Source organism: Tamandua tetradactyla, chromosome 18 (assembly GCF_023851605.1).
Source record: "Tamandua tetradactyla isolate mTamTet1 chromosome 18, mTamTet1.pri, whole genome shotgun sequence".
In the NCBI taxonomy this organism is placed as follows: domain Eukaryota; kingdom Metazoa; phylum Chordata; class Mammalia; order Pilosa; family Myrmecophagidae; genus Tamandua; species Tamandua tetradactyla.
In genome coordinates, this window is record NC_135344.1 from 38,634,903 (window position 1) to 38,658,280 (window position 23,378).

At 45.3% G+C, this 23,378-nt stretch overlaps 1 protein-coding gene across 3 annotated transcripts in view; it reads right to left on the reverse strand.

The window, feature by feature from the left end:
* Positions 1–22,235, reverse strand: part of SETBP1 (SET binding protein 1) — a 365,292-nt gene extending 343,057 nt beyond the window's left edge. The window contains exons 1-2 of one of the 3 annotated variants that reach the window (XM_077135579.1): positions 22,105–22,235; positions 1,129–1,780 (exon numbers count right to left, since the gene is read on the reverse strand). In XM_077135579.1, the coding sequence (XP_076991694.1) occupies positions 1,129–1,608 (480 nt within the window). In that variant the 5' untranslated portion in view covers positions 1,609–1,780; positions 22,105–22,235. Of the gene's footprint in view, positions 1–1,128; positions 1,781–8,610; positions 8,632–21,451; positions 21,601–22,104 lie in introns of those variants that run through there. The other 2 variants (XM_077135580.1, XM_077135581.1) reach the window with 2 other exon arrangements.
* Positions 22,236–23,378: the final 1,143 nt, after the last annotated feature.

Consider the following 23,378-nt stretch of genomic DNA (forward strand, 5'->3'; position numbering starts at 1 on the left):
CAGCACTAGCCCAAAGAAACGTCATGAATCCTAGAGGTTTTATGGAATATGACTTCCCCAAAGCTCAAAAACCACTAACAACAGAAATGCTACAGATGACCCCTGGGCTATATAGGAAAGAGCTTTATTTCTCTGTTCCCTTTTTAGCTAACCTATCATGTCTAGATCCCAAACAAACGATTGGATATGGGTGAGAAAGTCAGAGACTGATTAATGCTTACAACCTAGAACCTAAAACTCTGTCAAAGAAGAAAAAAAAAAAAAAAGGACACCTTTCAAAGCCAGTCTTAATCCCAAAGATACTTAGAAACAACAACTTTCTAGACTAGGGCAGTGCCACACCCAATCCAGGAGTGGAGATCACCATAATCATACAAAATAAACACAGTGAAACCTGGACGCATTCATTCACAACGTTGATACAAACAATTCCCTAGAAAGCTGCCTTCTGTACCTATATTTGACTTTTAGGAGGAAAATGACAACCAGCAAAGTTAATTCAAAACCCTATCTTTAAAGTCTACAATGTCTTAGACAAAGATTAAGGCCTATCACCTGCCCCTTTTCTTTCTCCAGTTCCAGGTCCAGTGCTTTCACCTGATTTTCAGAATGTGAAGCTCTCTGCCCTGTTAGAGCCTCAGTTACCCTGAAAACTGAGTTTCCCTAAGTGAGTGACTCACCTAACTTTGAAAGATCCACAGTAGTAATGATAGAAACCAAAAAGAGGTTGCAAAGGCTCTTAACAGTTCTGATTGACCAAAACTTTCCAATACCCCTGTCTTGACTATGGAAACATACAAATGTCAAAGCAAAAAACTGAGAATTTGGTCACACTGCTTGACCAGAGCAGACCCAGCCACTGGCCACTGTAAAACAAACAGGAACTCTTCCAGAATTACAATGCTAGGAGCTGTTTTTTCTTGTAGATAGAAAGGATACTAATTATACATATACCACTATTATATATATCTGAGACATTTCTTCTGGGGTCCCTGAAATTACAGTCCCTATATACTCCATCAAGGATACTGGCAATTCGGAAGCAAATAAGCAATAAGAAAAGGGACCTTTAAAAATTGGAGATAAAACTGCAAATACAAACAAAAAGCCTGAGACACGGCTTCCTACCTTCTTTTTGGAGTGGCTTCTTTCCTCCTCCTTTGTAGCTTTGCTGTTTTTCCCAGCACGGGACAGCTTCTGGTCCCCAGACTGTTTGATGGTGATCTTGATCTCAGGTGGGCAGATATAGTTCTCCAGGTTCTTTGGGGGTTTCTTGGCCCGCTTCGTCGTCTGAATCTTCAGCTTCAGACTCCCTTCTGTGAAGTTTGCCTCCTTGATGGAAAACTCCTGCTCTTCCAGGACATCTCCTGCCACCCATTTCTCACTGTCTGCATTGGAGTTAGAATCCACATCCCTCCCTGAGCCCAGTTCATCCTCCTCCTCTGGCTCCATGCGTTCTCCGCCCACCGGAAGCCCCTTTCCGGTTCCTGGAGCAGAGAGCAAAGGTTCTCCTGCGCAGCCAGGGGCTGCCGGGGCCTTGGCTGAGGAGACGGGCAGGAATTCCGACTCCCTTTGCCGGGAGCTGCTTAAGATTTCCCTGGACTCCATAGCAGTCTTTCAGTCTTCCGGAGTTCTCAGGACAGGGAAGGAGAGAAGGGGAAAAGGAAAAGGTGAAGAGAGAGGACACCCAAAATTCCACAAACAAAGCGGTCCAGCTGCTAGGCTCAGAGTCCCAGGGGTGGAGACACGGTGAGGTGTTCAGAAGTGGTCAGATCTGCAACTGAGAAGCAGAGAGATAATTAGCCGTGGCATGAGAGAAAATGAGCCCCAACCAAACTCAAAGTTCCGGACGCCCCTTCCCACTTATCTAGGGTATTAGAAAAAATGATGGAAAGAAACCCAACCAGCATGTGCACATCCCAAAAGTAGATCATACTGGAGCACAGGGAAACACACAAACACGTGCACAGGACACATATACACACATGCTAGCCTTCATAATAGATTACTATTAGTATTTTTTGGCTGCACACATCAAATATAAAGAAAAGAGGAGCAAGCCCTCCAACTAAGAAACGAAAAAGAGGTTTCTCATACTGAAGCCACAGCTAGCTGAATCACCATCAAAACCAACCACGACAAAAAGGAAGACTAAAGTGTTGATACTTAGGTCTGTGGGACATGCATTTGGTAGGCTTCTTGCACCACTTCCCTCTCACATGTGAAGAAAAGTTTGCAAAGCTGAACACAACCCCCGAGCTGCTGGAGCCAAGCACTCCACACTCTTGGAGGAAGGACATTTAGCTGACCTCTTGACCTTTCTTTCATTATCATTTTTTGTTATGAATTATTGCAAGTATAAAAAAATCTTCCCTTTATTTCTTAAAATGAATGCAAAGCTTAGGGGCAAGGCTTGAAAAATGAAACAAAAAGAATTCACTGGGAAGTCACTTATAACAGGATGGTTAATGCAAAACAAAGTCTAAAAATGTTCCCACTGATACAAAAAAAGGTATTAATTGTTATAGATTATTTAGATAAAAATAGCCATTCCAGACAGTTTCAGTTCTCTTTTGGTTCCTTTAAGTGGCACTAAAAAAGAGAAAGAGTAAGAACATTTTAAAGGCTTTGAAAGTGTCAGGAATCACCCCGAAATTTTCATCTTTGCCTAGCTCACACAGAAAAACCTGTCAGACTCTCTGAAACATTGTAGGATCAGCTAAACTACCATTTCCCCTTTCTCCCATGTGCTCTAATTCCCAATTTCATCCTCATCATTTTCAGAGCCCCAAAAGAGCCCCAAAATGCTCATTCTCAAGGGGAAACATAGAGCCCCAGGGGTGCATAAAACCTTAAGACATCATCTCCTTCCTCCCTCCGGCAGTAGGTCAGCTCATTCACGCCTTCTTAAATTGGCTGAACACTCTGAAGTTTCCCAGTAAAATATATTACTGCACATCTTTGGTTTCTACCTCTTGGCCCATCAATATAAAGACCAGACTAGCAAATGTACTCATTCGAAAATATCCAACAGTGCCTGCAAAGATGTGTTCAGAACACCCAAGACCTGAGAACCTGAAGACAAGGTGTGTCCTCCCTCCCTGTGGAACCAGCACATATCCAGCCAGCAGGGCAGTTGAGGCTTCAAAATGGACCTTGCTCCCCAGAGAAGCCCAGCAACATACTGTGCTCCTGGAAACTTCTCAGTCCTGCAGAAAGACACATTTTACAACTGCTTTTGCTTAGGAAGCTGTGCCATGAATACAGCATTTCAGGAGGAGAATAGGTTACCCTAGTGAGGGAGGCAGCACCTTCACTAAAGCTGATAATCAAACACTGAACACCTAAGGCCCATACTGCAAAAGGGGCAAAGTCCCCACTCAGGAGAGTGTGAGGGCAATCACACCAGATGACATCTGATTTTTTTTTTATACTTGTAAGAGTCTTTATCTCATCTATAATGATCTGCCTACCCAAAACCACATGGAATTTTCAGAAAGTCATATTCAAGTTCACTAGTGTCAGGCACCACACTAGTTGTCGGAGATATCAAGATGCCTTAGAACTCTTCCCTACTCATCAAGCAGTAAGAATTTAGTAGGTTCTTCTCAGTGTGTACCCTAGCTCCACACAAACTGAAAGCCAGGTTTTCTTATCAGGGTAGTGTTCAGTGGTTTACTCTCTCTGACAGTAATTCCCAATTCTACATTTTAATACCCTGGTATCTACTTATCCAGTCATTCTTGGGCCGGGGCAAAAGGTGACACATACTCCTCATAAGAAGTTCCTAAACTAAATCCATTTGGACCTTTCAACCTGAGTAGGTCAATGCATATTACAAGTTCTGTGATGAGATAGAAGATGAAATCAAAACTTTAGGTAAATGGATGGTGGTATAAAGTAGGTGTATTATTATATTAAGAAAGTATCTCAATTAAAAATGATTCACTTCAGAATTTCTTATATTTAACTGTACAAATCATTAACTAATTTATTCAGAAGACAAAGTTCTAAAACTTAAAAGTAAAGTAGTATGAGATACACAAAAAATGAAAATTCAATACAACATTCTTACATTCTTTTCAGTTCTCTTGAGGTCAAGATCTTAAGATACACAGAAAACCTTGAGGTTACATTCTTGAAGAGAGAGTTGAAAATGACGCTAAAAAGAGAGAACTGTATATGTACTATATTAAAGGATAGAAACAAAGGCAAGAGAAAGTGTTTCCACTTTGAGACAGCTAGAAAACCACACAGGAAGTGCCAAGGAGAACATGGGATATGGCTTCATCCTTGATGGGTTTCAGTGTGTAGAGTGGAAAGCCACGGCAGACAGGGGAATAGCAGGAGGCAAACTGTGGGGCAAGAGTAAGCAAGGCATGTTCAGGAAAGAGTAGGTGGGTGCTGGCTAGGGAATATACAGTGAGGATTGGTGAGATGAGTGGCCGGAAATAAAAGTTAGAGCAGATCTCAGTGGTCCATGAATGTCAAGCGAATGAGTTTGGATTTGATCTTACAAATAATGGGATGCCATTTAAGGGATGTGAAGAGGGAAGGGCCACCATCAAAGCTATGCTTTAGGAAGATAATTCTAGCATGTGGTATATAGGGATGGATCAAGGGAATTTGATATTAGAGTCAGGGGGTGCCTCAAAGGACGCTCAGCTGAAATTCGATTCTTGTTCCATGAGAGCCTAAACCAGGGCAGTGTGAGCGTGACCTGGTTAATAATAGAAACAGCAGCTTCGGTTTGAATAATCTCAATCAGCAGAAGCACACCAATTCCAGACTCTCCTTACTGGTTCTGCCTTAAGAGTCCAGTGTTAGGGCTACTTAGCAACCAACTGGTATTCTCAACCAAAGTCAAATCAATCTCTGCAACACAATTCTTTCTGCCTTGGTATTTTTACATCACCTTTTCTTATATCACCCTCCACTGATCTGTGCAATGTCTGCCATACAATTAGCGCTCTCTTAGTGTTTGTGGCATGAAGGAATGAAGAAACAAATGAACACAGATCCCAAGTCTTTCCATATTGCAAAGTCATGTCCAAGACCTTGCTTCTCCATGACAACATTTTATAAACTCTGGACCCAGGCATTCAGCACCAGGCCTGACTTACACTGCACCCAGATGAGTATTTTGACACTAGATGCTAGTCTGACGTTGTCTTCTAGTTGTTTCAAGTACCCAAATCTTATTTTCCTAACTCAATTGCAATTCAGTTTCAGGCAGAGGAGGACTGTAGTTGTACAAGTCTCACATTCCCTTCAGCACCCAGCTGCAGGTTGGGCGCTTGGAGGATTTCAAGAAGTTCTTTTTGAATGGAAATGAATTAGCCCCTTGACAGCTCTTTAAACTCCTTCGGTTTGAACTACTCCACCTGCAGCTCCACCCACTCAGGCAGCCTCTGCGAAGTACACTGCCTCTTCTGACGATTATAATCCAGTCCCTTGTGTCCACAGGCACCCCTCCCTTAGAAAAAATAAAAAAGAAGCTTTCAGAAGTAAAAAGCAAAGAAACCTAATCTGTTTACCTCACCAGCACGAGAAGCTGCTGCATTCTCTGACCCACACCCCAGCACCAATCTGCCACCTCAAATCCACAGCTAAATCTTCTTGGTGATTCTGGGAGAAATCAAGAGAAATCTGGGAGAAAACACTGGGTCCTCTTGGAATGCACACCCCCTTGCTCCATCACAGCCAACACACCCATATGAGCACACAGGCAAGTACTCCCACATGCACTGATGAGGGGAAGCCATGGCAAGGTGAAAACGTTTTGCCTTGTCACATTCCAGCAGTCACTGACTCCTCCAGAGGGGGGTGGGCACACAATGGGCACTTTGTATTTGGATCAGGCCTCCACGCCATCAGAAGTTAACCCTTTCTGTGAGGCCTGCAGGAGTGGGGGCAGGGAGCAATAAAACTTGCTCTGTGAAGAACTACCTAGCAGGCCCTGGAGGGACAACGAGGTGCACGGACAGAGGGGTGAGAAGGGGAGGGGCAGGGGAGGGGCAGCAATGTACAAAGGTAGAACACTGGAACAGGGTCCGAGACCTCCTCTCTTACCCTAGCTCTGCCATTCATAGGCAGTGAGATCCAGACAAGCTACTTAACATCTCCTGTACTTATCTCAACAATCTATGGGGTCAGACCAAGCCTCTCCCATATTAAACACTTTGTAATTTGACCCAGGACAGCAATAGCCTGATAGGGAAACTGCAATGTGGATGGTATGAACTTGAGGAATGAGTTCTCTGAGGAGGTGACTCCTGTAAGGCTAGATGTGCCTGATAGCCCAAATGAACCCCAAAAGTGCAGAAGAATTTTTCCTAGTCTACAATATATTCTCCACCCTACCCCCCCCCCCCCCCCCCCCCCCCCCGCCACCTCCACTCCCCAGTGAACTGTCTTGGAACCTGCACACAAATCCCAACTCCCTGACCTCTCTCATCTCCTTTGGCCAGCACAGAAGAATCAGCAGCATCACCTGGGGGCTTGCTGGAAACACGCCCTTGAGTCTCACGCCAGACCTCCCCAGTCAGGACTCTGGCTTTTAACAAATCTTCCACATGGTTGCGGCATGGCTGGAGTCTGACAATCAGCTTTGCCTGTGGTATTCCCTTATCCCTATCTTTACCGCTGAAAGACTTTTCGGTATTTCAAGGTATTTCTCCTTTAAAGTAGTACCCTGAGTCTCTTGACGATAGGTATCAATTGTATTTTATTCACCCAAGCAATCCCAAGACTTAGCACAGTGCCTAAAGCATAAATTGATTGAGCAAATTAATAAATGAGCAAACCAACTCAAGCTTGGCTTCCCAGCATCATCCACCTCTCCTGTCTGCTTTGCTCCTCAGGCACCACTCCCAAGCAGGCCGTCATCATCCTGACCCTTGCTTGTATACAGACAATATAATAAACCTGTTAGAGCCCACACTGGGCAAATTCATCAGTAGCCAAAAGACATGGATTCTTGACCTAGTTCTGCCACTTAGGAGTCCTCATCAACTCTTTTTCAGCTTCCCTATCTTATCAATAAAATAGAAAAAAAATGAGTGATGTCTTTCTGTTTTTCTGGTCTACCTTATAAGGTTATGGTTTCTATCTTTTTTAAAAATAATAGAACTCCATGCTCACGGTAAAAAAAAATTGTTTAAATAATACATGAACCTCATAGGATCTTAAGGGCAAATGATAACAAATACAGGAAGAGTCCTCTTCCTCATTCCTCCATCCTACCTCTACTCCTGCACTTTGCAGCTTCCCCTTGATGCCAGGCTCTTCTTTCACTTTAATATGTAAAAGACTCTAGACTGATGATATAATTCTTAGGTCCGAAGCTATTCCTCTCAGAATTACTTAGAATGTCTCCTAGCATTTAAATAGAAGAGAAAAGAGAAACTGATTGGTTTTGTTTCTTTGTAAGCAATGGGTTTTATACCTTTACAACTGAAGATTTTCCTAATATCTTAGTATTTTTTAATGGCCTTTTTGTCACAAACTTTTTCTATCTGTAAATGCAGGTTCTTTATAGTTCAAGAATTGTTCCCTTCAATTATTTTCTTTGTTATTTCTTCCATTCAATGTTTCTGGGTTCTTTTTCAGTCTTCCCTATCATTTTTAGTCTAGAACTCTCATCTCTGTTCTCAATTTCTACCATTTTCTCTACCACTGTTTTTATCTCCTTCCTTCGCATTCAGAGAAAATTGTTACTTTGTCTTCTGTACCAATCTATTTTTTTTCTGTACCAATTTGTCTTCCATACCAATCTATTTTTTCGAATTTATGACATTATTTTAGATTTTTAATTCTGCTATTGTGTATTTTGTTTCCCCTGTAATCTTGCTTGATTTTATTCATCCTTCTTTCAGCTGACTGTGATATCCTTTCATTTCATCATGCTCCTTCCTTGTACTTTTTGCTCCTGTTCCATGGAGATGTGAAGCAGCTTTCTAAAATTATTACTTTGCTCTTAAAGTAAATATTTTCAGGATATTGTTCCCTTTCCCTTGTTTTGAGTCTTTTCTCCCTAAGTCCTCATGTTGGATTCTTTCTCTGTACTCACACTCTAATGAGAAAAGAAACTTACACAGAGTTAGTCTAGGCCTACAGAGAAAGAATTAGACTACTTTTGACTTTGTTTTCCATCCATCTTGAAGTTAATCAATTTCTCCACCCAGAGCTGCTGTCATTTCAGCTATCATCTCAGTTCTCAGTCAACAGTCAGGTGGTAGGCTGAAGTCAGCAGACATGGGCTCACTGGAGCCCACTGTGCACATTCTTTTCTAACTCTACTGTCATTGGCTTCGAGTTGGTAGCTGAAATAAGGCCATGGTAGGAGTGTTTACACCACAGGAATAAGCAAACATTCCAAATCATGGCTTTTTTTTTTTAATTCCAGTGTGCCAGGTATTAAACACTTACTAGAAGACCACTGACAGTAGACTTCCATCTACTATTAATTTGGACTAAGAAGGGATTCTTCTACTGGATTCTTGGAAAGTCTACCCAGCTAAAATTACTAGTTTGTGCTATGACAACAGGGACACCTAATGTCTTCTTCAAAATACTGCTCGAGGGGCAGGCCACAGACAGAGTTCTCACCTGCCATGCTGGAGACCCGGGTTCGATTCCTGGTGCCTGCCCATGCAAAAAAAAAAAAACACTGCTAGAGAAAATGTCCCTACCCCCTTGAGAAAATGTCCCTACCCCCAGAAGTCAATGCCTAACTGCCTCTCCTCCCAAAACCCCTTCTTCAGGCTTTCCTATTTGTTTTCTGAGAACATCATTCTGCAGAATGATGTCAGTGAGTGGGCAGTCTCCAGCTGTCTTCTTTAAACTGCCCATGCAGTGGACCTGATGATTGCCTATTTTTCTGGTTGATAGAAACCATGAACTTAAACCACTGAACTTAAAGGGCAAATAGTCTGAAAGGATGGTGTAGCTTCCTGTCTGATTACAGAGAGACAAGCAATTGTATTTTCAATCTATGGCTGTCAGCCTATGGTTATAAGAATCTCTTCTCAGATTCTGGCAAGAGATTGAATGTCTGACTTTGGCTTTGGGGGTGGGTGAGCTTTCACGCTTCTTATATTTTCTTTATACTTTATATTTTCTTTTCTAAGGTATTTAAGTGGAGACTCAGAAGTGGCTTTTCCACTTAGGGGACTTTGTATGCACCTGAGATCCTCTTCCTACCTCCTTTAGTTAACTTTACTTCATCCTTCGGACTCAGGTCAAATACCACTTCTGCAGAAAATTCTTCCCTGAACTTTGCAAACTAGATTAGAACTGCCTGATTTATGTCTCTATAATAAAGAATTTGTTTGAATTTGCTAGAATTTATTACATTTTATTATTATTGAATTTTACTCTCCTCCTTCCTGCCCCCCACCACACACACACACACACACACACACACACACACACACATACACACACAGCTAGACAGTAAACTATGGCAGGAAAGCTATGTCTGCTTTGCTCACTTTTTATCACCAGGGCCTGGCACAGCTCCTGACACATGGACAGATTCTTCAAATTATCTGTTAAGTGAATATGGAAGGAGAGGTTGTGTCGAAGGCCAGCCAGAAGTCATTTGACTTAGGTGCCCATGATTCTGAGTAATGTGTCTCTGAAATCCCTCCTGCTGCAGAAACACCTGGAGTAAGTGCTCCATAAACACTAGTAAATTAATCTGGGCCCACTTTTCCAGCTCTCAAGCACCACAGCAAAGCCAGCTCTGCATCCATTCTTCTCTGGCACCCCAAATACACTGACAGTCCACAGCAGAGGATGACACTCTGACTCATTTTTTTATATGGCAATTCTGCTCACAGTTTACCTCCTCCAAGCCAAGTGCACCCACCACGTGTTTCAGGTGAGTCCTGCACCTACAACATGTTCCAGCAGCATCTCACCACATACAGTTCCCCCAAGCCACCTGATGCAACTGACTATCTGAGTCTCTGCTAGTTCTTCTGCCCTTTTTCTTTTCTCCACTTAGTTAACTCTAAATTACCCTTCAAGAATTGGCTCATTTCCTCTCCTTCAGAAAGACTGGCTGGACCCTTATTTTCTACCCTAGTCCCCTTGAGTGTGTGCATGCAAACATCACTCATGGATGGTCCTGCTCTCACTTTTTGGGGCATTCTGCTATCAGAACATTTGTCAAACTGCATTGCAATGTTTTGCCTTTCTGCCACTTGCTTCCACTCGACCAAGAGCTCCTTTTGGAAGGTACTGCACTATGAGTAGATCTCTAGCACAGTTTACAGCCCAATGAACATGCACACTGTGTGCACAAGAGCCCATGTCATGTTTCTTCTTGAGAAGAAGAATAGAAGTAGAAAAACTGATTTGAGTTCACAGGCTTAGAGTCCTTAGCCTCTCTTTCCCACTTAGTAATTGTCTGTTCTTGAAAAATGTATTTAATCTGTTCAAGCCTCATTTGGAAATTGAGTAAAAATCCTCAAGGGTTGTTTTGAGAAGTATCTGAAGATTAAATAAGATAATATTTATAAAAGAGTATATTGGGATCAACTTAGTTTGACATTCAAATTTCTAGAAGTTTGATTTATTCCCATAGTCTGTGTCATCCAAGCTGTCATTTATGTAAGGGCTACTTGCTCTTCACAGTTCCCAAGTCAAGTCTTGAGGGTCAAGGTTTGGAGACCAACCTCCTCCATCTCCCGTTGTAATAGGAAGCACATACAGTAGTTTAATTTGCACCTATTAACTTGAGTCTTTGGTTTTGGTTTGAGTACTGCTTTCTTCTTGATTTCAGTTTGTCTGATGGAAGAAACACACAAGATTTGATCAGGAATCAAGATCCAAGTCTGTACTCTGTCATTTCGAGCCAGGTACCTTTGGGAAACTTCTTTTCCTTGGTCTCTCATCTGCATCTATAGAATGAGGGGATGGGAAGAGATGGGCTATTTGCCCTCTTCCAGCTCTGACATTCTCAGGTGCTGAGCTTGTCTCCCCAACTTGACACACTGAAGCTTTTGCACGGCAGGGTGGTGTTGTCCCCATCTTTATCTAACCCCACTGGTTCTGCAGCTCCACAGGGAGAGAACAGAACAAAACTTTTGAGGCCAGGTACATTATTTAGTAACCAATGGTTCCAGTTCTAGCTACAGAAATAGTGTCTCCTCTGGGAACCAATATACAACACAATAGCATGAGCATTAGATCTTGGCTCCTGGGGGGAAAATCTCTAATGAGCTGGTTGGGCCAGTCCTCAAATTCCAGGTCGGGCTCTGGCTTTGGCACACTTGCAGTTTGTGCTCGCCTATGCAGTCAAGGGGAGTGCGGGCTTGCAGGGAAAGAAGTAGCAAACATAGCCTAAGGCCTGTGTTTTGCCCTTTATGGTCCTTATTCTTACAACAGCCCTGAGATATAGAATATCCTAGCTTTATTTTACAGGTGTGGAAATGAAGACAGATCCACATTCAAATTCAGGTTTATATGATTCAAAAGGCCATGCTTTCACATTTACATCATGATGTCTCCAAAATACAAAGCAAAGTCAGTTTTCTACCAAAAGTTCACAGAAGCCTCTACATGCATGAGCAACAAAAACCAATTACCATATCACCCAAACTTTCTGGACACAGGTTTTCTCACTTGGCCTTCTAATTCTCTTTACAGGACCTTACAAGGAATAAAGCAAACAACATATGTAGAGTACTGTCAAAATAGATTAAGTATGGTAGACAGGTCAGAAGTATCTGTGATCCTGTTTCCTGTCCCAGTAGAGGAGAGATGCATATGGTAAAGAAAAGGATGCATTTGTCCTACGGCTGGTATATAACAGGTGTTTTAAATTCTTTGAACTCTAAGACATGCCCATTTTACAGACGAGAAAACTTAAGTGGGAAAGACTAAATGAAATCACAGAGGTAGCTCTATCTGACTTCAAACACCATCTGCTTTCACTGAACTGTAATGCCACCAATCTTCAAATACCCAGCATTAGTGGTCACTTACACTCTGTCCTCTGATATGCTGCTTGTAAACTGGAGTGATAATGATAAATTTATCTGAAGGCAACAGGGATAAATCAAATGATTGACCAGACAATAAATCCTTAGTCTTTCTTTCAAGACTCTCCAACTTTGACCCCACTTTCTGCTCAGTCTTAATTCAAATTCTTCAACTTCTCCAATGTCTGATTCAGCAATTGGGCAATGAGCTTTGCTTACTGTCATCTGAACATAATGTGCAATCCAACACTTAAATATTTATGCTTCTGTCATATGTTCGGCATTTCAAAGGGTGAAACAAATATTAGCTCCTTTTTTAATTTCTCCTCTACCTATCTTGAACTGTCATTGACATATTGCATTGTTACTGAAAATTGTATATATCTTTCTCCAAATGCATACTAAGCTCCTGGAGATAAAGTACCAATATCAGAAAGCTATTCTGTTCTCTATAATGGTCAATCCACATTCCAATGCTATACCTTGCTTATATGTAGTTTAGTTTTTTGTTCCACAGATACCTTTTTTTGAACCCTGGATTGAAGAGTTGGTGGCTGAGAGGACTGAATGGTGGATGTGGCAGTCAGCGTCAGGGTTCTCTCAACTAGTATATGTTGGTGTCCTGTGACTAGCACAGCCTCTGGCTCCTCAAATCTGCTCCTCATCCTTCTCTCCCTATCTCAGCTCTGGGGAGACAATCTTGGTCTGTCTCTCACAGGATTCTAACCCACCCATCCTGCTGCCTGACACCGCACAGGGCCCTATGTCAAACTGGTCTTTTTGCCTTCTGAAAATGCTATGCTTGTCCCCATCATAATATCTTCCCTGCTACTCTGTACCTACCCAAGATTATCTGATTGTTCAGGTCTTAGCCCAAGTCCTACCTCCCCCTGGAAGCTTCCTCTGATCCATCCAAGCCCTGGAGATGCTACCTTTCCCGCACCCCTGCTATGTGGTTCAGTTACTCGGCACTCGATGGCTGTTCACAGCTACTCCTTCACTGGTTCATGAGTTCTTATGGTGTCTTCCACCCAGATGGAGGATGGAAACTGTGTCCTCTCCTTCTCCTGGATTCCCTATAGCATCCATCAGGGTCTGGACAGACTCATGTTTAAATGTCAATAAGCAAACCAATTCTGTTGAATCAAAAGGGTAGTGAAGTCAAGGAGCTTGAATCTAGACCCTGGATAATACAGCAGGTTCAACTTAGACAGCCAGGGGTTTTGTCCTTCCCTCTGTGAACAGAAGACTCAGACTAGCCGGTGCCCACTTTACGTGGTGTGGTCTTCAGGATGGGCCAGCTGGACCTTGATCTTCAAGGCAGCCCTGTTTCTGCCAGACATACCACATGTCAACAATTAGCACTGTTTCACTGTGGCAGTTCTAAATTCATAGCTGAACTTCATCCCACCTCTGCTCCGGTAACAAAGTCATTTTACCCCTTGTTCCACTTCTTCCACCAAACCCAGAAACCCATCCTTCTTGAAGCCTCCCCTGACTGAACAACAGTCAACTGACCATGTGAATAGCATAATTCCACTTTGGATTATGTTCCCACTTTGGAAGCAGATGGATGGTTCCCATTTAAGCAAAGTATGCCTCTCACATACTGCCCACTCTCCAAGAACAAAAGTCACATCTCATACCAGCTCTTTCTTACCTTAGAATTCCAGGGTCAATGCCTCACACAAGTTACTGTGCTAAGACTTCAATAAATATTTGTAGATCAAAAAACTGAGTGTAATCAAGCTCCAGAGTGCAAAGCAATGAGCAGAAAGAAGGCCCGCAGGGCTTTCATTTCAAATCATCTTTTTAGCCACCACTATTAATCAATACTTGTCAAAAAAAAAATCAAAGATCTCATTGTTCAAATAACAATAGGTTACAGACACAGCCACCAACAACTGTACCGGATGTGCCACCCCGCAAGTACATGGGTACCCCAAATGTTTCTGATGAGCCTTCCAGTCTACTGTGTAGATTCCATCAAATTCAGCCTCTTTCCTGCAGCCTCCATAGCTCTCCCACCCCACCCCAAGCTCAAACCTTAAGCACTCTTTCTGCTTATGGAATTGAAAATCCTTGTCAAATTGAAGGGATATTGAAGAAATTTCTTTTCACCCAGTTTGGTTAACAGTATTGCTTTCTTTCATTTTTTATTATTTTTTCCTTTTCCTATTTCCCTCTCCCAAATCCTTCTCCAGGTTCTGAGGTAAAAGTTATTGCAACAACTCAGAAGCCTGCAGAGTCTTTCTCCCAAATATCAAAACAAGGGGCTCTTAGGTAAGTCACAATTCACACTGAATTTCCACCAGACCTCAGTTAAAAGCCCAACTTTCCTGACCCTATCCTAATCCAAATGGCAAATGGGGGCCACTCCATCTGATCTCAAAATGCATGCAGGCCAACTCACCAGTCTGCCTCCCATTACGGAGCACAGGTCATGGCAGGACAGACCAGGTGCTGGGGAGGACTGAGAGCACACCCCAGAAGCACGGGCCCCACCCTAGCCTTCATGCCTTTTAGAATCCACATAGCGAAATGACGCCCAGCCCCTTACATCCATGAGATAAATAAACTATTCATAGTAGGGAATCCGGGTGCTTCCTGGGTACAAAAAGTTGTAGCAAAGCCCAGACCAGAATATACTCTGGATTTTCCAGAAGCTATCTATGCCTGTACTATCTCCCTTGTCTTCAATTATTTCACCAAAATGGGCCAGTCTTCAAGAAAATGTGGAGACTTTAATCCTTTCGTTCCTTCCACATCATTCTCTGGCATTTCTTCACACTTAGGTTACTGTATCCCCTGTCCCCTTCCATGCCCTCCAAGTGTGGCTCTCTTGTTCTAACTAGGAAGCTTCTCCCAATTCCATGTACCCCAGGGGACTACCTTTCTCATCCTTTACTATTTCAGCCACATAAAACACTTTGCAAAGTGCACTAATTATGAGTGTGTTACTTCCGGTGGCTATTGGGGAACCATTAAAGGGGTTTAAGGAGTTCTGAGTTTAAGAGGGCAGATCAGAATACCTGGAACACTTTTAACTATAGAACCTTAGAATTTCATTGCTGGACAGGACCTCTCACATCAACACAAATGCTTTCACTTTGCGATGAGTCAAGCTAAGGAGCAGAAAGACAATGCAACTCGCCCGATATTGTAAGCTGACAGGTGGCAGTTCCAGCCTGCAGCCTGGCTCTCTCCCCTCTCCCTGGAACTTTCCTCTCACGGTGCCTTTCTCTGCTCAGCGTTCTCTCTTTTCCATTATGGCAAGGCTCACTCATCACCCAGGAGTAGGGAAGAACTTGGACTTAAATAGCAAAGAAGATTGCATGGTTAGGTGCCAAAATGAGTGTGATGGACAAAAAATGCGATTGGAATTTTCAGAAAGAGTTGAGAGCAGTGTGTGCTAGAGTGTCAATGACTCTAATAAGCACTTAATAAATATTTGATGACTGAATGAATTAATGAATCAGTGACTGAAAAGACTGCATGTGGTAAAACTTCATTAACTCTTAGGCTTTGAGGTAGAAACTGAGATTGGGCGACTGCCTCTGAAAGATAGCCAAAATTATAAAAAGCCATTAACCTAAGTGGTTATTATTCATTTTGACCGTGAAATCCTCATGGTGTTGCTTCACATTGCAGTGCTCTAGCATGCCTTAAACAATATTTACTTTTAATATTCTATCTGTACACAACTTCTATGATTCATTCATGCAACCAAAATCATCCATAAGCAGGTACAAGGTTTCATGAGGAAAAAAACTCTTGTTCCTTTTCTTCAAGGAGCTCAGAGCCCTTGAAGGTAAGTGACAACAAAGAGCAAAGTAGCCTAAACTGGATGCCAGGCCCATGCTTTAGACCCCAGGTGCTCTGGGAATTATGGACAAGGCACGGGAGCTGGTCCAGAGAGATTAGCAAGTCTCTGCTGAGGAGGCTGGGTGGTGCTACACGTCCTAGGAGGTAGTCACTCTGGATAAAAGGGAAACAGTCAGGACACCTTCTAGAATGAAGGCAGTGGCACAGAGAGTTGAGCTGAAATGGGCAGGTGCACAGACTGCCCAGGGTCAGTGAGGAAACCAGTCTGACAGGAGCAGAGGCCTGGGTGTGTTGCGTAAAATGGAGTTCATGCAGAGAACACTGCAAGGCAGCTGGTGCAGGCTGCTGGGCAGGGTTAGCAGGTATCAGGGACAAGGGTAAGAAGCAGGACACAGAAGAGTCAAGGAGCAAATGAACTATAGAGAAGTTTCCTAAGGCTGGGGGAGTTTTCTGGATTTGCAGGGACAGAAGAAATCCTGCCATCAGCTCTCTCCTTTAGAAAGGCCAGGGATCCCTCTCCTGAGTGTCACTGCTCAGCCACTAGAGATCACAGATGAAGACCTTCAGCCTTACCCTCTGGCCCTCCACCTCTGTGTGTCCCATTTCTTTTCCCTTCTTTTCTCCTTATTCATTCCGGAGCACCAAATACACCCTTGAGTCCAAACTGGAAATCGTTCTGAGATTTGGAGTCTCAGATATACACGTGGCATAGAAGACGTCTAATAAATCAACTGACTTTCTTTTTTCTAATTGCCATGAGTTAAACCAAGAGCAGAAAACAACTATTCCCCAACAGCGTTAGAACCCGAAGAGTACCTGTGGGCATTTCTGGTCATACTAAGGAATTCCTACTCTTGGGGTTATGGTGACAATAATCTCAGGCATCGGTTTTCAGAAGTCCCGTGGAAGTCCTCCCCGAGTTCAATTACAGAAATTAGCTGGTATTAAGTAACCCTTACAGGCCCCAAGCCCTGTGAAGTAGGCAGGGTAAGACTCTTTATCCCTATTCACTGACTAGGTTACTGAGGCTCTAAGAGGTTAAACAACTTGCCCACCTACGGTCATTTAGCTGGGAAGAAGTGGAGGCAAGATCCAAACCAGATCTTGTGACTTCAGGTGTGAGGCCCTTCACACGTTCCCACAGCCGTCTGGGCCCAGGTCTGCCACCAACTTGAGTTATTTCAAGTCACTCAGCATATCCGCTTCCTTATGTGTCCCCTTCTGAATGGGGATGAAATGCTTAAACAGCCTCCTTCTGGAGGAGAAACAAGGCAGAGATTGTGATAGGAAGATTTTTTTTGAAAAAAACAAAGTGTCATGCACATGAAAGGTATTATTTTAATGGGAAAAGATAAGTTGGGTCAGGGAAACATTTTTTTCCAAGCTGACAGAGTTCTGAAACTCTTATCTGCTCACCTTTCATTCCTTGTACCTCCCCAGCAATAGTAAAGGCAGAAGAGGCCTCTGTGCCCTGGACTCAGCCCAGCTGGCATTATCTACAGGGTAGAACCTCAATTTACACAAAGTCAACACACCTGAATTCAGGAATATGCGATTGGCAATCAGAAAAATAAAGACAGAGGGAGAGAGAATTAAATTTAAGAAAAAAAATTATTTCTATGATTAATTTTGGTTTTGTATTGATACCCGGGTGTTTATTTGCCTTATTTATAAAAAAAAAAAAAAAAACATGCGATAGGTATATTTGCATAAGAAATACTTATTAAACAATCAGGTTCACTATTTCCAACTTATGTGAAGAATCTTGGAACATATTGGTCGTATACAACGAGGTCCTACCATAATTGTTTTATTGGGTCTGCTGATCAAAATCCAACATCAGCTCCTGGGGAGGGTGCAGCTGCTTCCTCCCACGGGGTCTTGCAGACTCCAGGGCTGCTTCGGGCTCCGTCTCGCCCTGGAGTCATTTGCTATGAACTGGATAGGAAATCAACTGTTGATTTCTAAGCCAAAAGCCATTTTAAAAATCATGTTTCCTCAACCTTAGAGGGTACTCTCTAAGGGAGTAAAAATCCAAACCTAAAAGGAAAAGGGCAGTAGTTTGGATCTAGGAAACTTCTGGATGAGAACTGTCATGGTCACTCATTAGGACTCAGTTAGGTAAGATCACAAGTTCCCATAAAAACTTATATTACCCCACCGTGGCATGTCTAAGGGGACATGAGAATATAGTTGAAGGCCGAGCGAAATGGAAATGAAAACTCAGAGTCAAACAAAAATGCAGGTTGGCATCTTTCCCTGCATGCAAGAAGCCCTCTCTGTGGGTATCTCCTATCGCACATTTGTCCGCCAAAGTGTCTGCAACTTCCCGATGAGTTTGTGAAACACAAGGTTTGCCTTTAGAAATAGCTCTAAAAGAAGTCTCAAACCTATGACAGCACGTATGATGCTAGATACCTCCTTACTCAATCCTGACAAAACAATTGGGGAAACTTACCAGGTTTCATAACACACCATAGGATTAAGCTAGAATTAGATTGTTTTGCTCTCTTCTTCCCAGGACCCTGAGGACTATGGGAGCACAGTCACGTGCTGGGAGGACTCTTGGAGGGCCCCCTTTTTTTCAGCGCAGAGCGGCTAACCCTCCAGGACCACAGCAGTCTCCTTCCCCCAGCTAGGACTCTCCCACAGGGTGGGTCCCTGAGCAAACTCAGTAACATCATCCCATTTTCTAAAGCAATGCAACTCCTTAAAATGCTAATGTGTTAATAATAATTTACCCCATTCTTCTGGCAGAAGTAAAACCAAAGCAACTTGAAATGCCATCAGCAAAAAAATTATTTATTTCCCATTCCTGAGCAGTGGAGAAAACAATGTTTCATTGGCTGGGGCTGCCTTTTAATAGCTTTCTGGTTTCAATTAAAACTTCAAGTCTCCAAAGGCAAAACTGGCATTCTGGGAGGCTGAAGCCCAGCCAAGTTTCAGTGTCTCCACAGGAACCCAGAAAGGATGTCCCATCCGTCTAGCAATTTCTCATCTTCCTCCTTTCGCATATTATATAGAAGCTTCAGGGCAGAGATTCAAGTACAACTAAAAATATTGACCAGGTTGAGGGAACTTTCTTCCCCTCAGCCTATGTTTTTGTGCAGAGAAGTATTGATTATGCCCCTAATGGAATGGGAAGGAAAGATAGCAGCAGAAATAGATTGGGGAGCTCAGTGAGAAGAGCCTACCTATTTATTTCTTCTTCAGCAAAATCCTGCCTTCTGCCTCTCCTCACTGACCATTTTCAACTACTTTCTACAAAGGTTTCAAGCACTTTCTTTTTTCCCCCCAAACCTCAGGTTATTTACAAAACAGCCTGTTTCGAGTTCTGCACATGACCAGAAAACACTAATGGCACCAAGGGGCTGCTTGATTCACTGAAGGCTCCTCCTGGATTTCCCCTGGGTGAAGTCAGAACTGGGCCTCTCAGCAGTGCTTTCCTATGTAACATTCTGATGTTAACATACAAAAGATCATATTACAACCCTTCCCTTGCCTGGCCCATTCCTGAACATATAAGGCAGTTGATATTTTCTCCCCAGCTTAGAGGTGGCCCCCTTCCTACCCGTTGTAGCTGCCTCTTAGACTCCTCCTTACGTTCATTATAAGCTGTCCCTCCCCCACCTCCAGTTTGTTTATTCCAGTGACACATCTATTTTCCCAGCTAAGAGAGACAAGTTGGTTTCTCTCCTCCGGTTCCCAATTGCATTCACTCACCACCTCCTCCCCCAGCTCAGCTCAGGTTACTCTTGTGGCTAGCAGCTCTCACAGCCTGGCTCTAACACCAATTCAACTTCCCAAGACCAAGACTTCTTTTTAAATGGGGGGCAAGAGGCAAGAAGGCTTGTGTGTAAGGCAGCAAGCACTCTCAGGGTACCAGGTCTCCAAATCTTCTTGGGCTATTCACTCCACAGTTAGTTCAACCATATGTGCTTGCTTCCTACTCCTCTGCTCTGCCCCCAAACACTCTCTCCTAACACCCTGACCTGGTAGCAGGCAATGAGAAGCTCAGCCAAAAAAAACACAGCGCCTTCAACTTCTCTCTGAAACTCTTCCAGGGGGTTAAGGATCATGGAGTCACAGAAAGCAGAAGAAAAGGAAGGGACTGACCTGGGTTTGTAAACTGCGTTTTCAAGTGCTACAAACTTTCTCCTCCCTCACACGCCCCTGGCCAATTGGCCCCGCCTCCCCATCCCAGCCAGACAACATCTAACTGGGGTATGCAAAGGAAACTCTCCCCAGCCGCCCAGGTCTGGTCCCAGCATTGCAGATGTGGCATGCAAAGAACAACACCCTCCCTCTCCACATCCCTCTTCTCCAACCCACTCCCCTCAGTGCATACACAGGGGTGGGCATGCACTCGCACGCGTGTGCACACACATACATACACACACACACTTTGCAAATGAACATGAGTTTGGAAAAAGCGGGCCAGATTTACCTGTGGATTTACCTAACAGATGTGGCCAATCAGCCAGACAGATTTGGTGACAGTTTATGAAACCAGTTTCTAGTACCAATCTACAGGAAAAGAAGAAAACTGGGATGAAGTGTAAAGGAATGAAAAGGGAAAAAAGCAAAACAATGTAGGAGAAAAATAAATATCAGTACTTCATTAGAGACCAACGGACTCCAAACAAACTTTAGGAAAAAGGTGGGAGGAGAGAGGAAGGTTGGGAAGGAAAAGTAGCTGCTGTAGAATCCCAGAATAAACTGTCCTTTTGGAGTTTCCACAGGGATAAAGAGACACACAAATTGCCCATTTAGCATTAGACGTCAGCCATGAGATTATCAGGACAGTTTATTTGAAGCGGAAACGAATCGGAAATCCTTCCCTCAACAGTCCTTTTAAGACAGATACACATACCCTCGGAATCCTGCACAGATCTACATAAAGACTACACGCAGCATCAGGGGGAAATAAGAACTCCCTCCCACACCCTCAGCACCTCCTAGCCTTATCTCTTACTTCCAATTGCACAACTTTCCAATCTCCAGTTAAATATTTCCACATGGATCCGATTTCAGAATTGTTATAATTGGTGTGTGTGTGTGTGTGTGTGTGTGTGTGTGTGTGTGTGTAGGGGGGACGAGAGGTGCTTGTGGAGTGTTGAGGAGGTGGACTGGAAGACAGGATTTCAGCATAACTTATTTTTTTAGAACCAGCATGCTCTACCGATCAGAAATTGCTATTACCCAACAATGCTTCCATCACAAACAGATACCAAAAACGTATCACCGTTATCCCCATCTTGTTGAAGATCTGCCCAGTCCAGTTTACCTGCCTGACTTTGTCTCTGTGGAACTTCTCAGACAGTATTTTTGGTCAACGGGATAATGGATTGAAAGACAAAAACAATAAATCGATACCGAAGGGCTCCCTTTCCGGAGTGATTTCCAACTGGAAACCACCGAACGGGGAAGCCTGTCGCTAATTCCCAAGCCCACCGCTCCGCTAGAAAACACAATGAGTGCTTTCAAAAAAGGCATTCGCCTGCTTTTAAGGGAATTCCTCCTGCCTTTTCCGTGTCCCAAAACCGGAGCGCACGAGAAAGAACCTCAAATCCATTGATTTAAGATTTTAAGAGAAAGACTAACACACAGCCACAACACAAGCACACACCAACCTTCGCCGGCTGGACCACTTCTTCCCTGTTCTTCTTTCTATTAACGACACGTTAGATTCTGATACATTTTCCCCCCAAAAAATCCAACTAGGTTACAATGTAGCTCTCTAGCTCCACTTAACCTGCAAGTTACAAAGAGAGAATGAGGGGAAAAAAAAAAAATCCTGCCTCCTTCCCACCCCTTTCCCTGCCCCCTCCCCCTGGCGAGTCCACTCCACCAACGCCAAACGCGCCAGCCCCGGCAGCCGGCGGCAGGACAGAGGGAGGGTGCAAGGGGGCCTGGGGGTGTGTGTGGTGGGGGTGGGGGTGGGGGGCGATTAGGCGAAACTCAAAAAGCTCCCAGCCCTCCAACCCGACGCTTCCACCACCTCCGCCACCGACCGGCCACTCCAATTGAACCAGCATCGCTGTCCATCCGCGAGCCGGCCGGAATCGCGCCCATCCCCGGCAGCCTCTCCCGGACCGACATCGCGCCCCCTTGGCCACGTCTCCCCCCTGCCCGCCCGGTGCAAAGTCAAAGCCCCGGCGAGGCGACGTTAACTTTTGCATGCAGGGCACACACACCGCCCCGGGCCCCGGCATGCTGGGGCCCGCGGCGCTGAGGACGGCTGGGCGCCGGCGGCTCCCGGGCCAAGGTCGCTGCGCGTGCTCACCCATGTCCCGGCGGCTCCCGCTCCGATGGCCCCGGCACTCGCTCAGATCCCGTCTCCGGTCGCTCGCCCGAGCCCCCAAAGGTGCTGCTGCGGCAACTCCATGGCGATGAGCATCTGTCAAACGGCGAGCCGCCGGCGGGCCGCCGTGGCTCGGGGGGCGCTGGGGCCCCCGGGCGCGCGGAGGCGGCGGCGAGCGGCGAGCGCTCCGGCCAGCCCGGCGCTTCCCGCCCGGCGCGGCCGCCTCCGCCGCGCCACCGATTTATGGAGAGAGATATCAAGGGGGAAAATGGCGTCTCCGGAGCCCGAGGAGTCCTGGAGTAATCACATTCACACACACACATACACACACACACACACACGCCGCACGCACACACACTCGCACACACTCGCACACAGGCTCACGGCGAGCCCAGCTAATTTTAGCAGAAGCCAAAAAAAAAAATTTATATATATATATATATATCCCCGTCTCTCCGATCAATGCTATTTTTTTTCTTTTCTTCAAAGGATGGGTTGGAGGTTTACAAAATGTTGCTGAATTTGGGCTCGCAGGAGGCGGTGCGCCGAGGGCGAGGGCGCTTTTGCTGAGCTGTGCAGTTCGGTCCGCGGCGCCCGGCGGCCCTGCCCGCCCCGCTGGTCCGCCCGCGGTAGCTAGTGCTGCCACCGCCGCCGCCGCCGCCGCTCCATGGCCGCGCCCGCCCCGCGCCCCCGCCGCGTCCCCTTGCCGCCCGCCCGCGTCCCCGGCGAGCGCTGGAGTGGGGTCGGGCCCGTGTGCCTGCCTCCCGCGCCCTCTCCCGAGTCCCGGAGTCCTAGTGAAAGGAAGGGGGAGGGCACGGGCGGGGGAGGGGAGGATCGGAGCGGCGACGCGGCCGAGCCTAGCGGGGACCGCCACCCAGCGATCGGCCTCGAAGGGGGGCGCCGGCGCCCACACTGCTCGCCCAATGGGCCGGGGAGCCGCTTCTCCGGCTGGAGATGGCTGGGAGACGCGCCCAGGAGCGGGCGAGCGACCTCGCCCCCCGAGCCCGATCGCCCCTCTCACGGTGAATTTCGGTCAAATGGAGGGAACGGGGCTCTGGCCGGGGGAGAAGGAAAACTATTCGTCAGGAACCCCCTTGGCGCTCCCGGCGTCCCTCCCGCTCCCCAGCGCCCTCGCGGCCCAATGGCTCCTGCGCGCGGGAGTCAGCTGCGGAGACTGGGCGGCCGCGGGGACCGCCGCGGGCTGGGCGCGGGTTCCCGGGCTCAACACTGCCACTATCTGACACAACGCGAGCAGT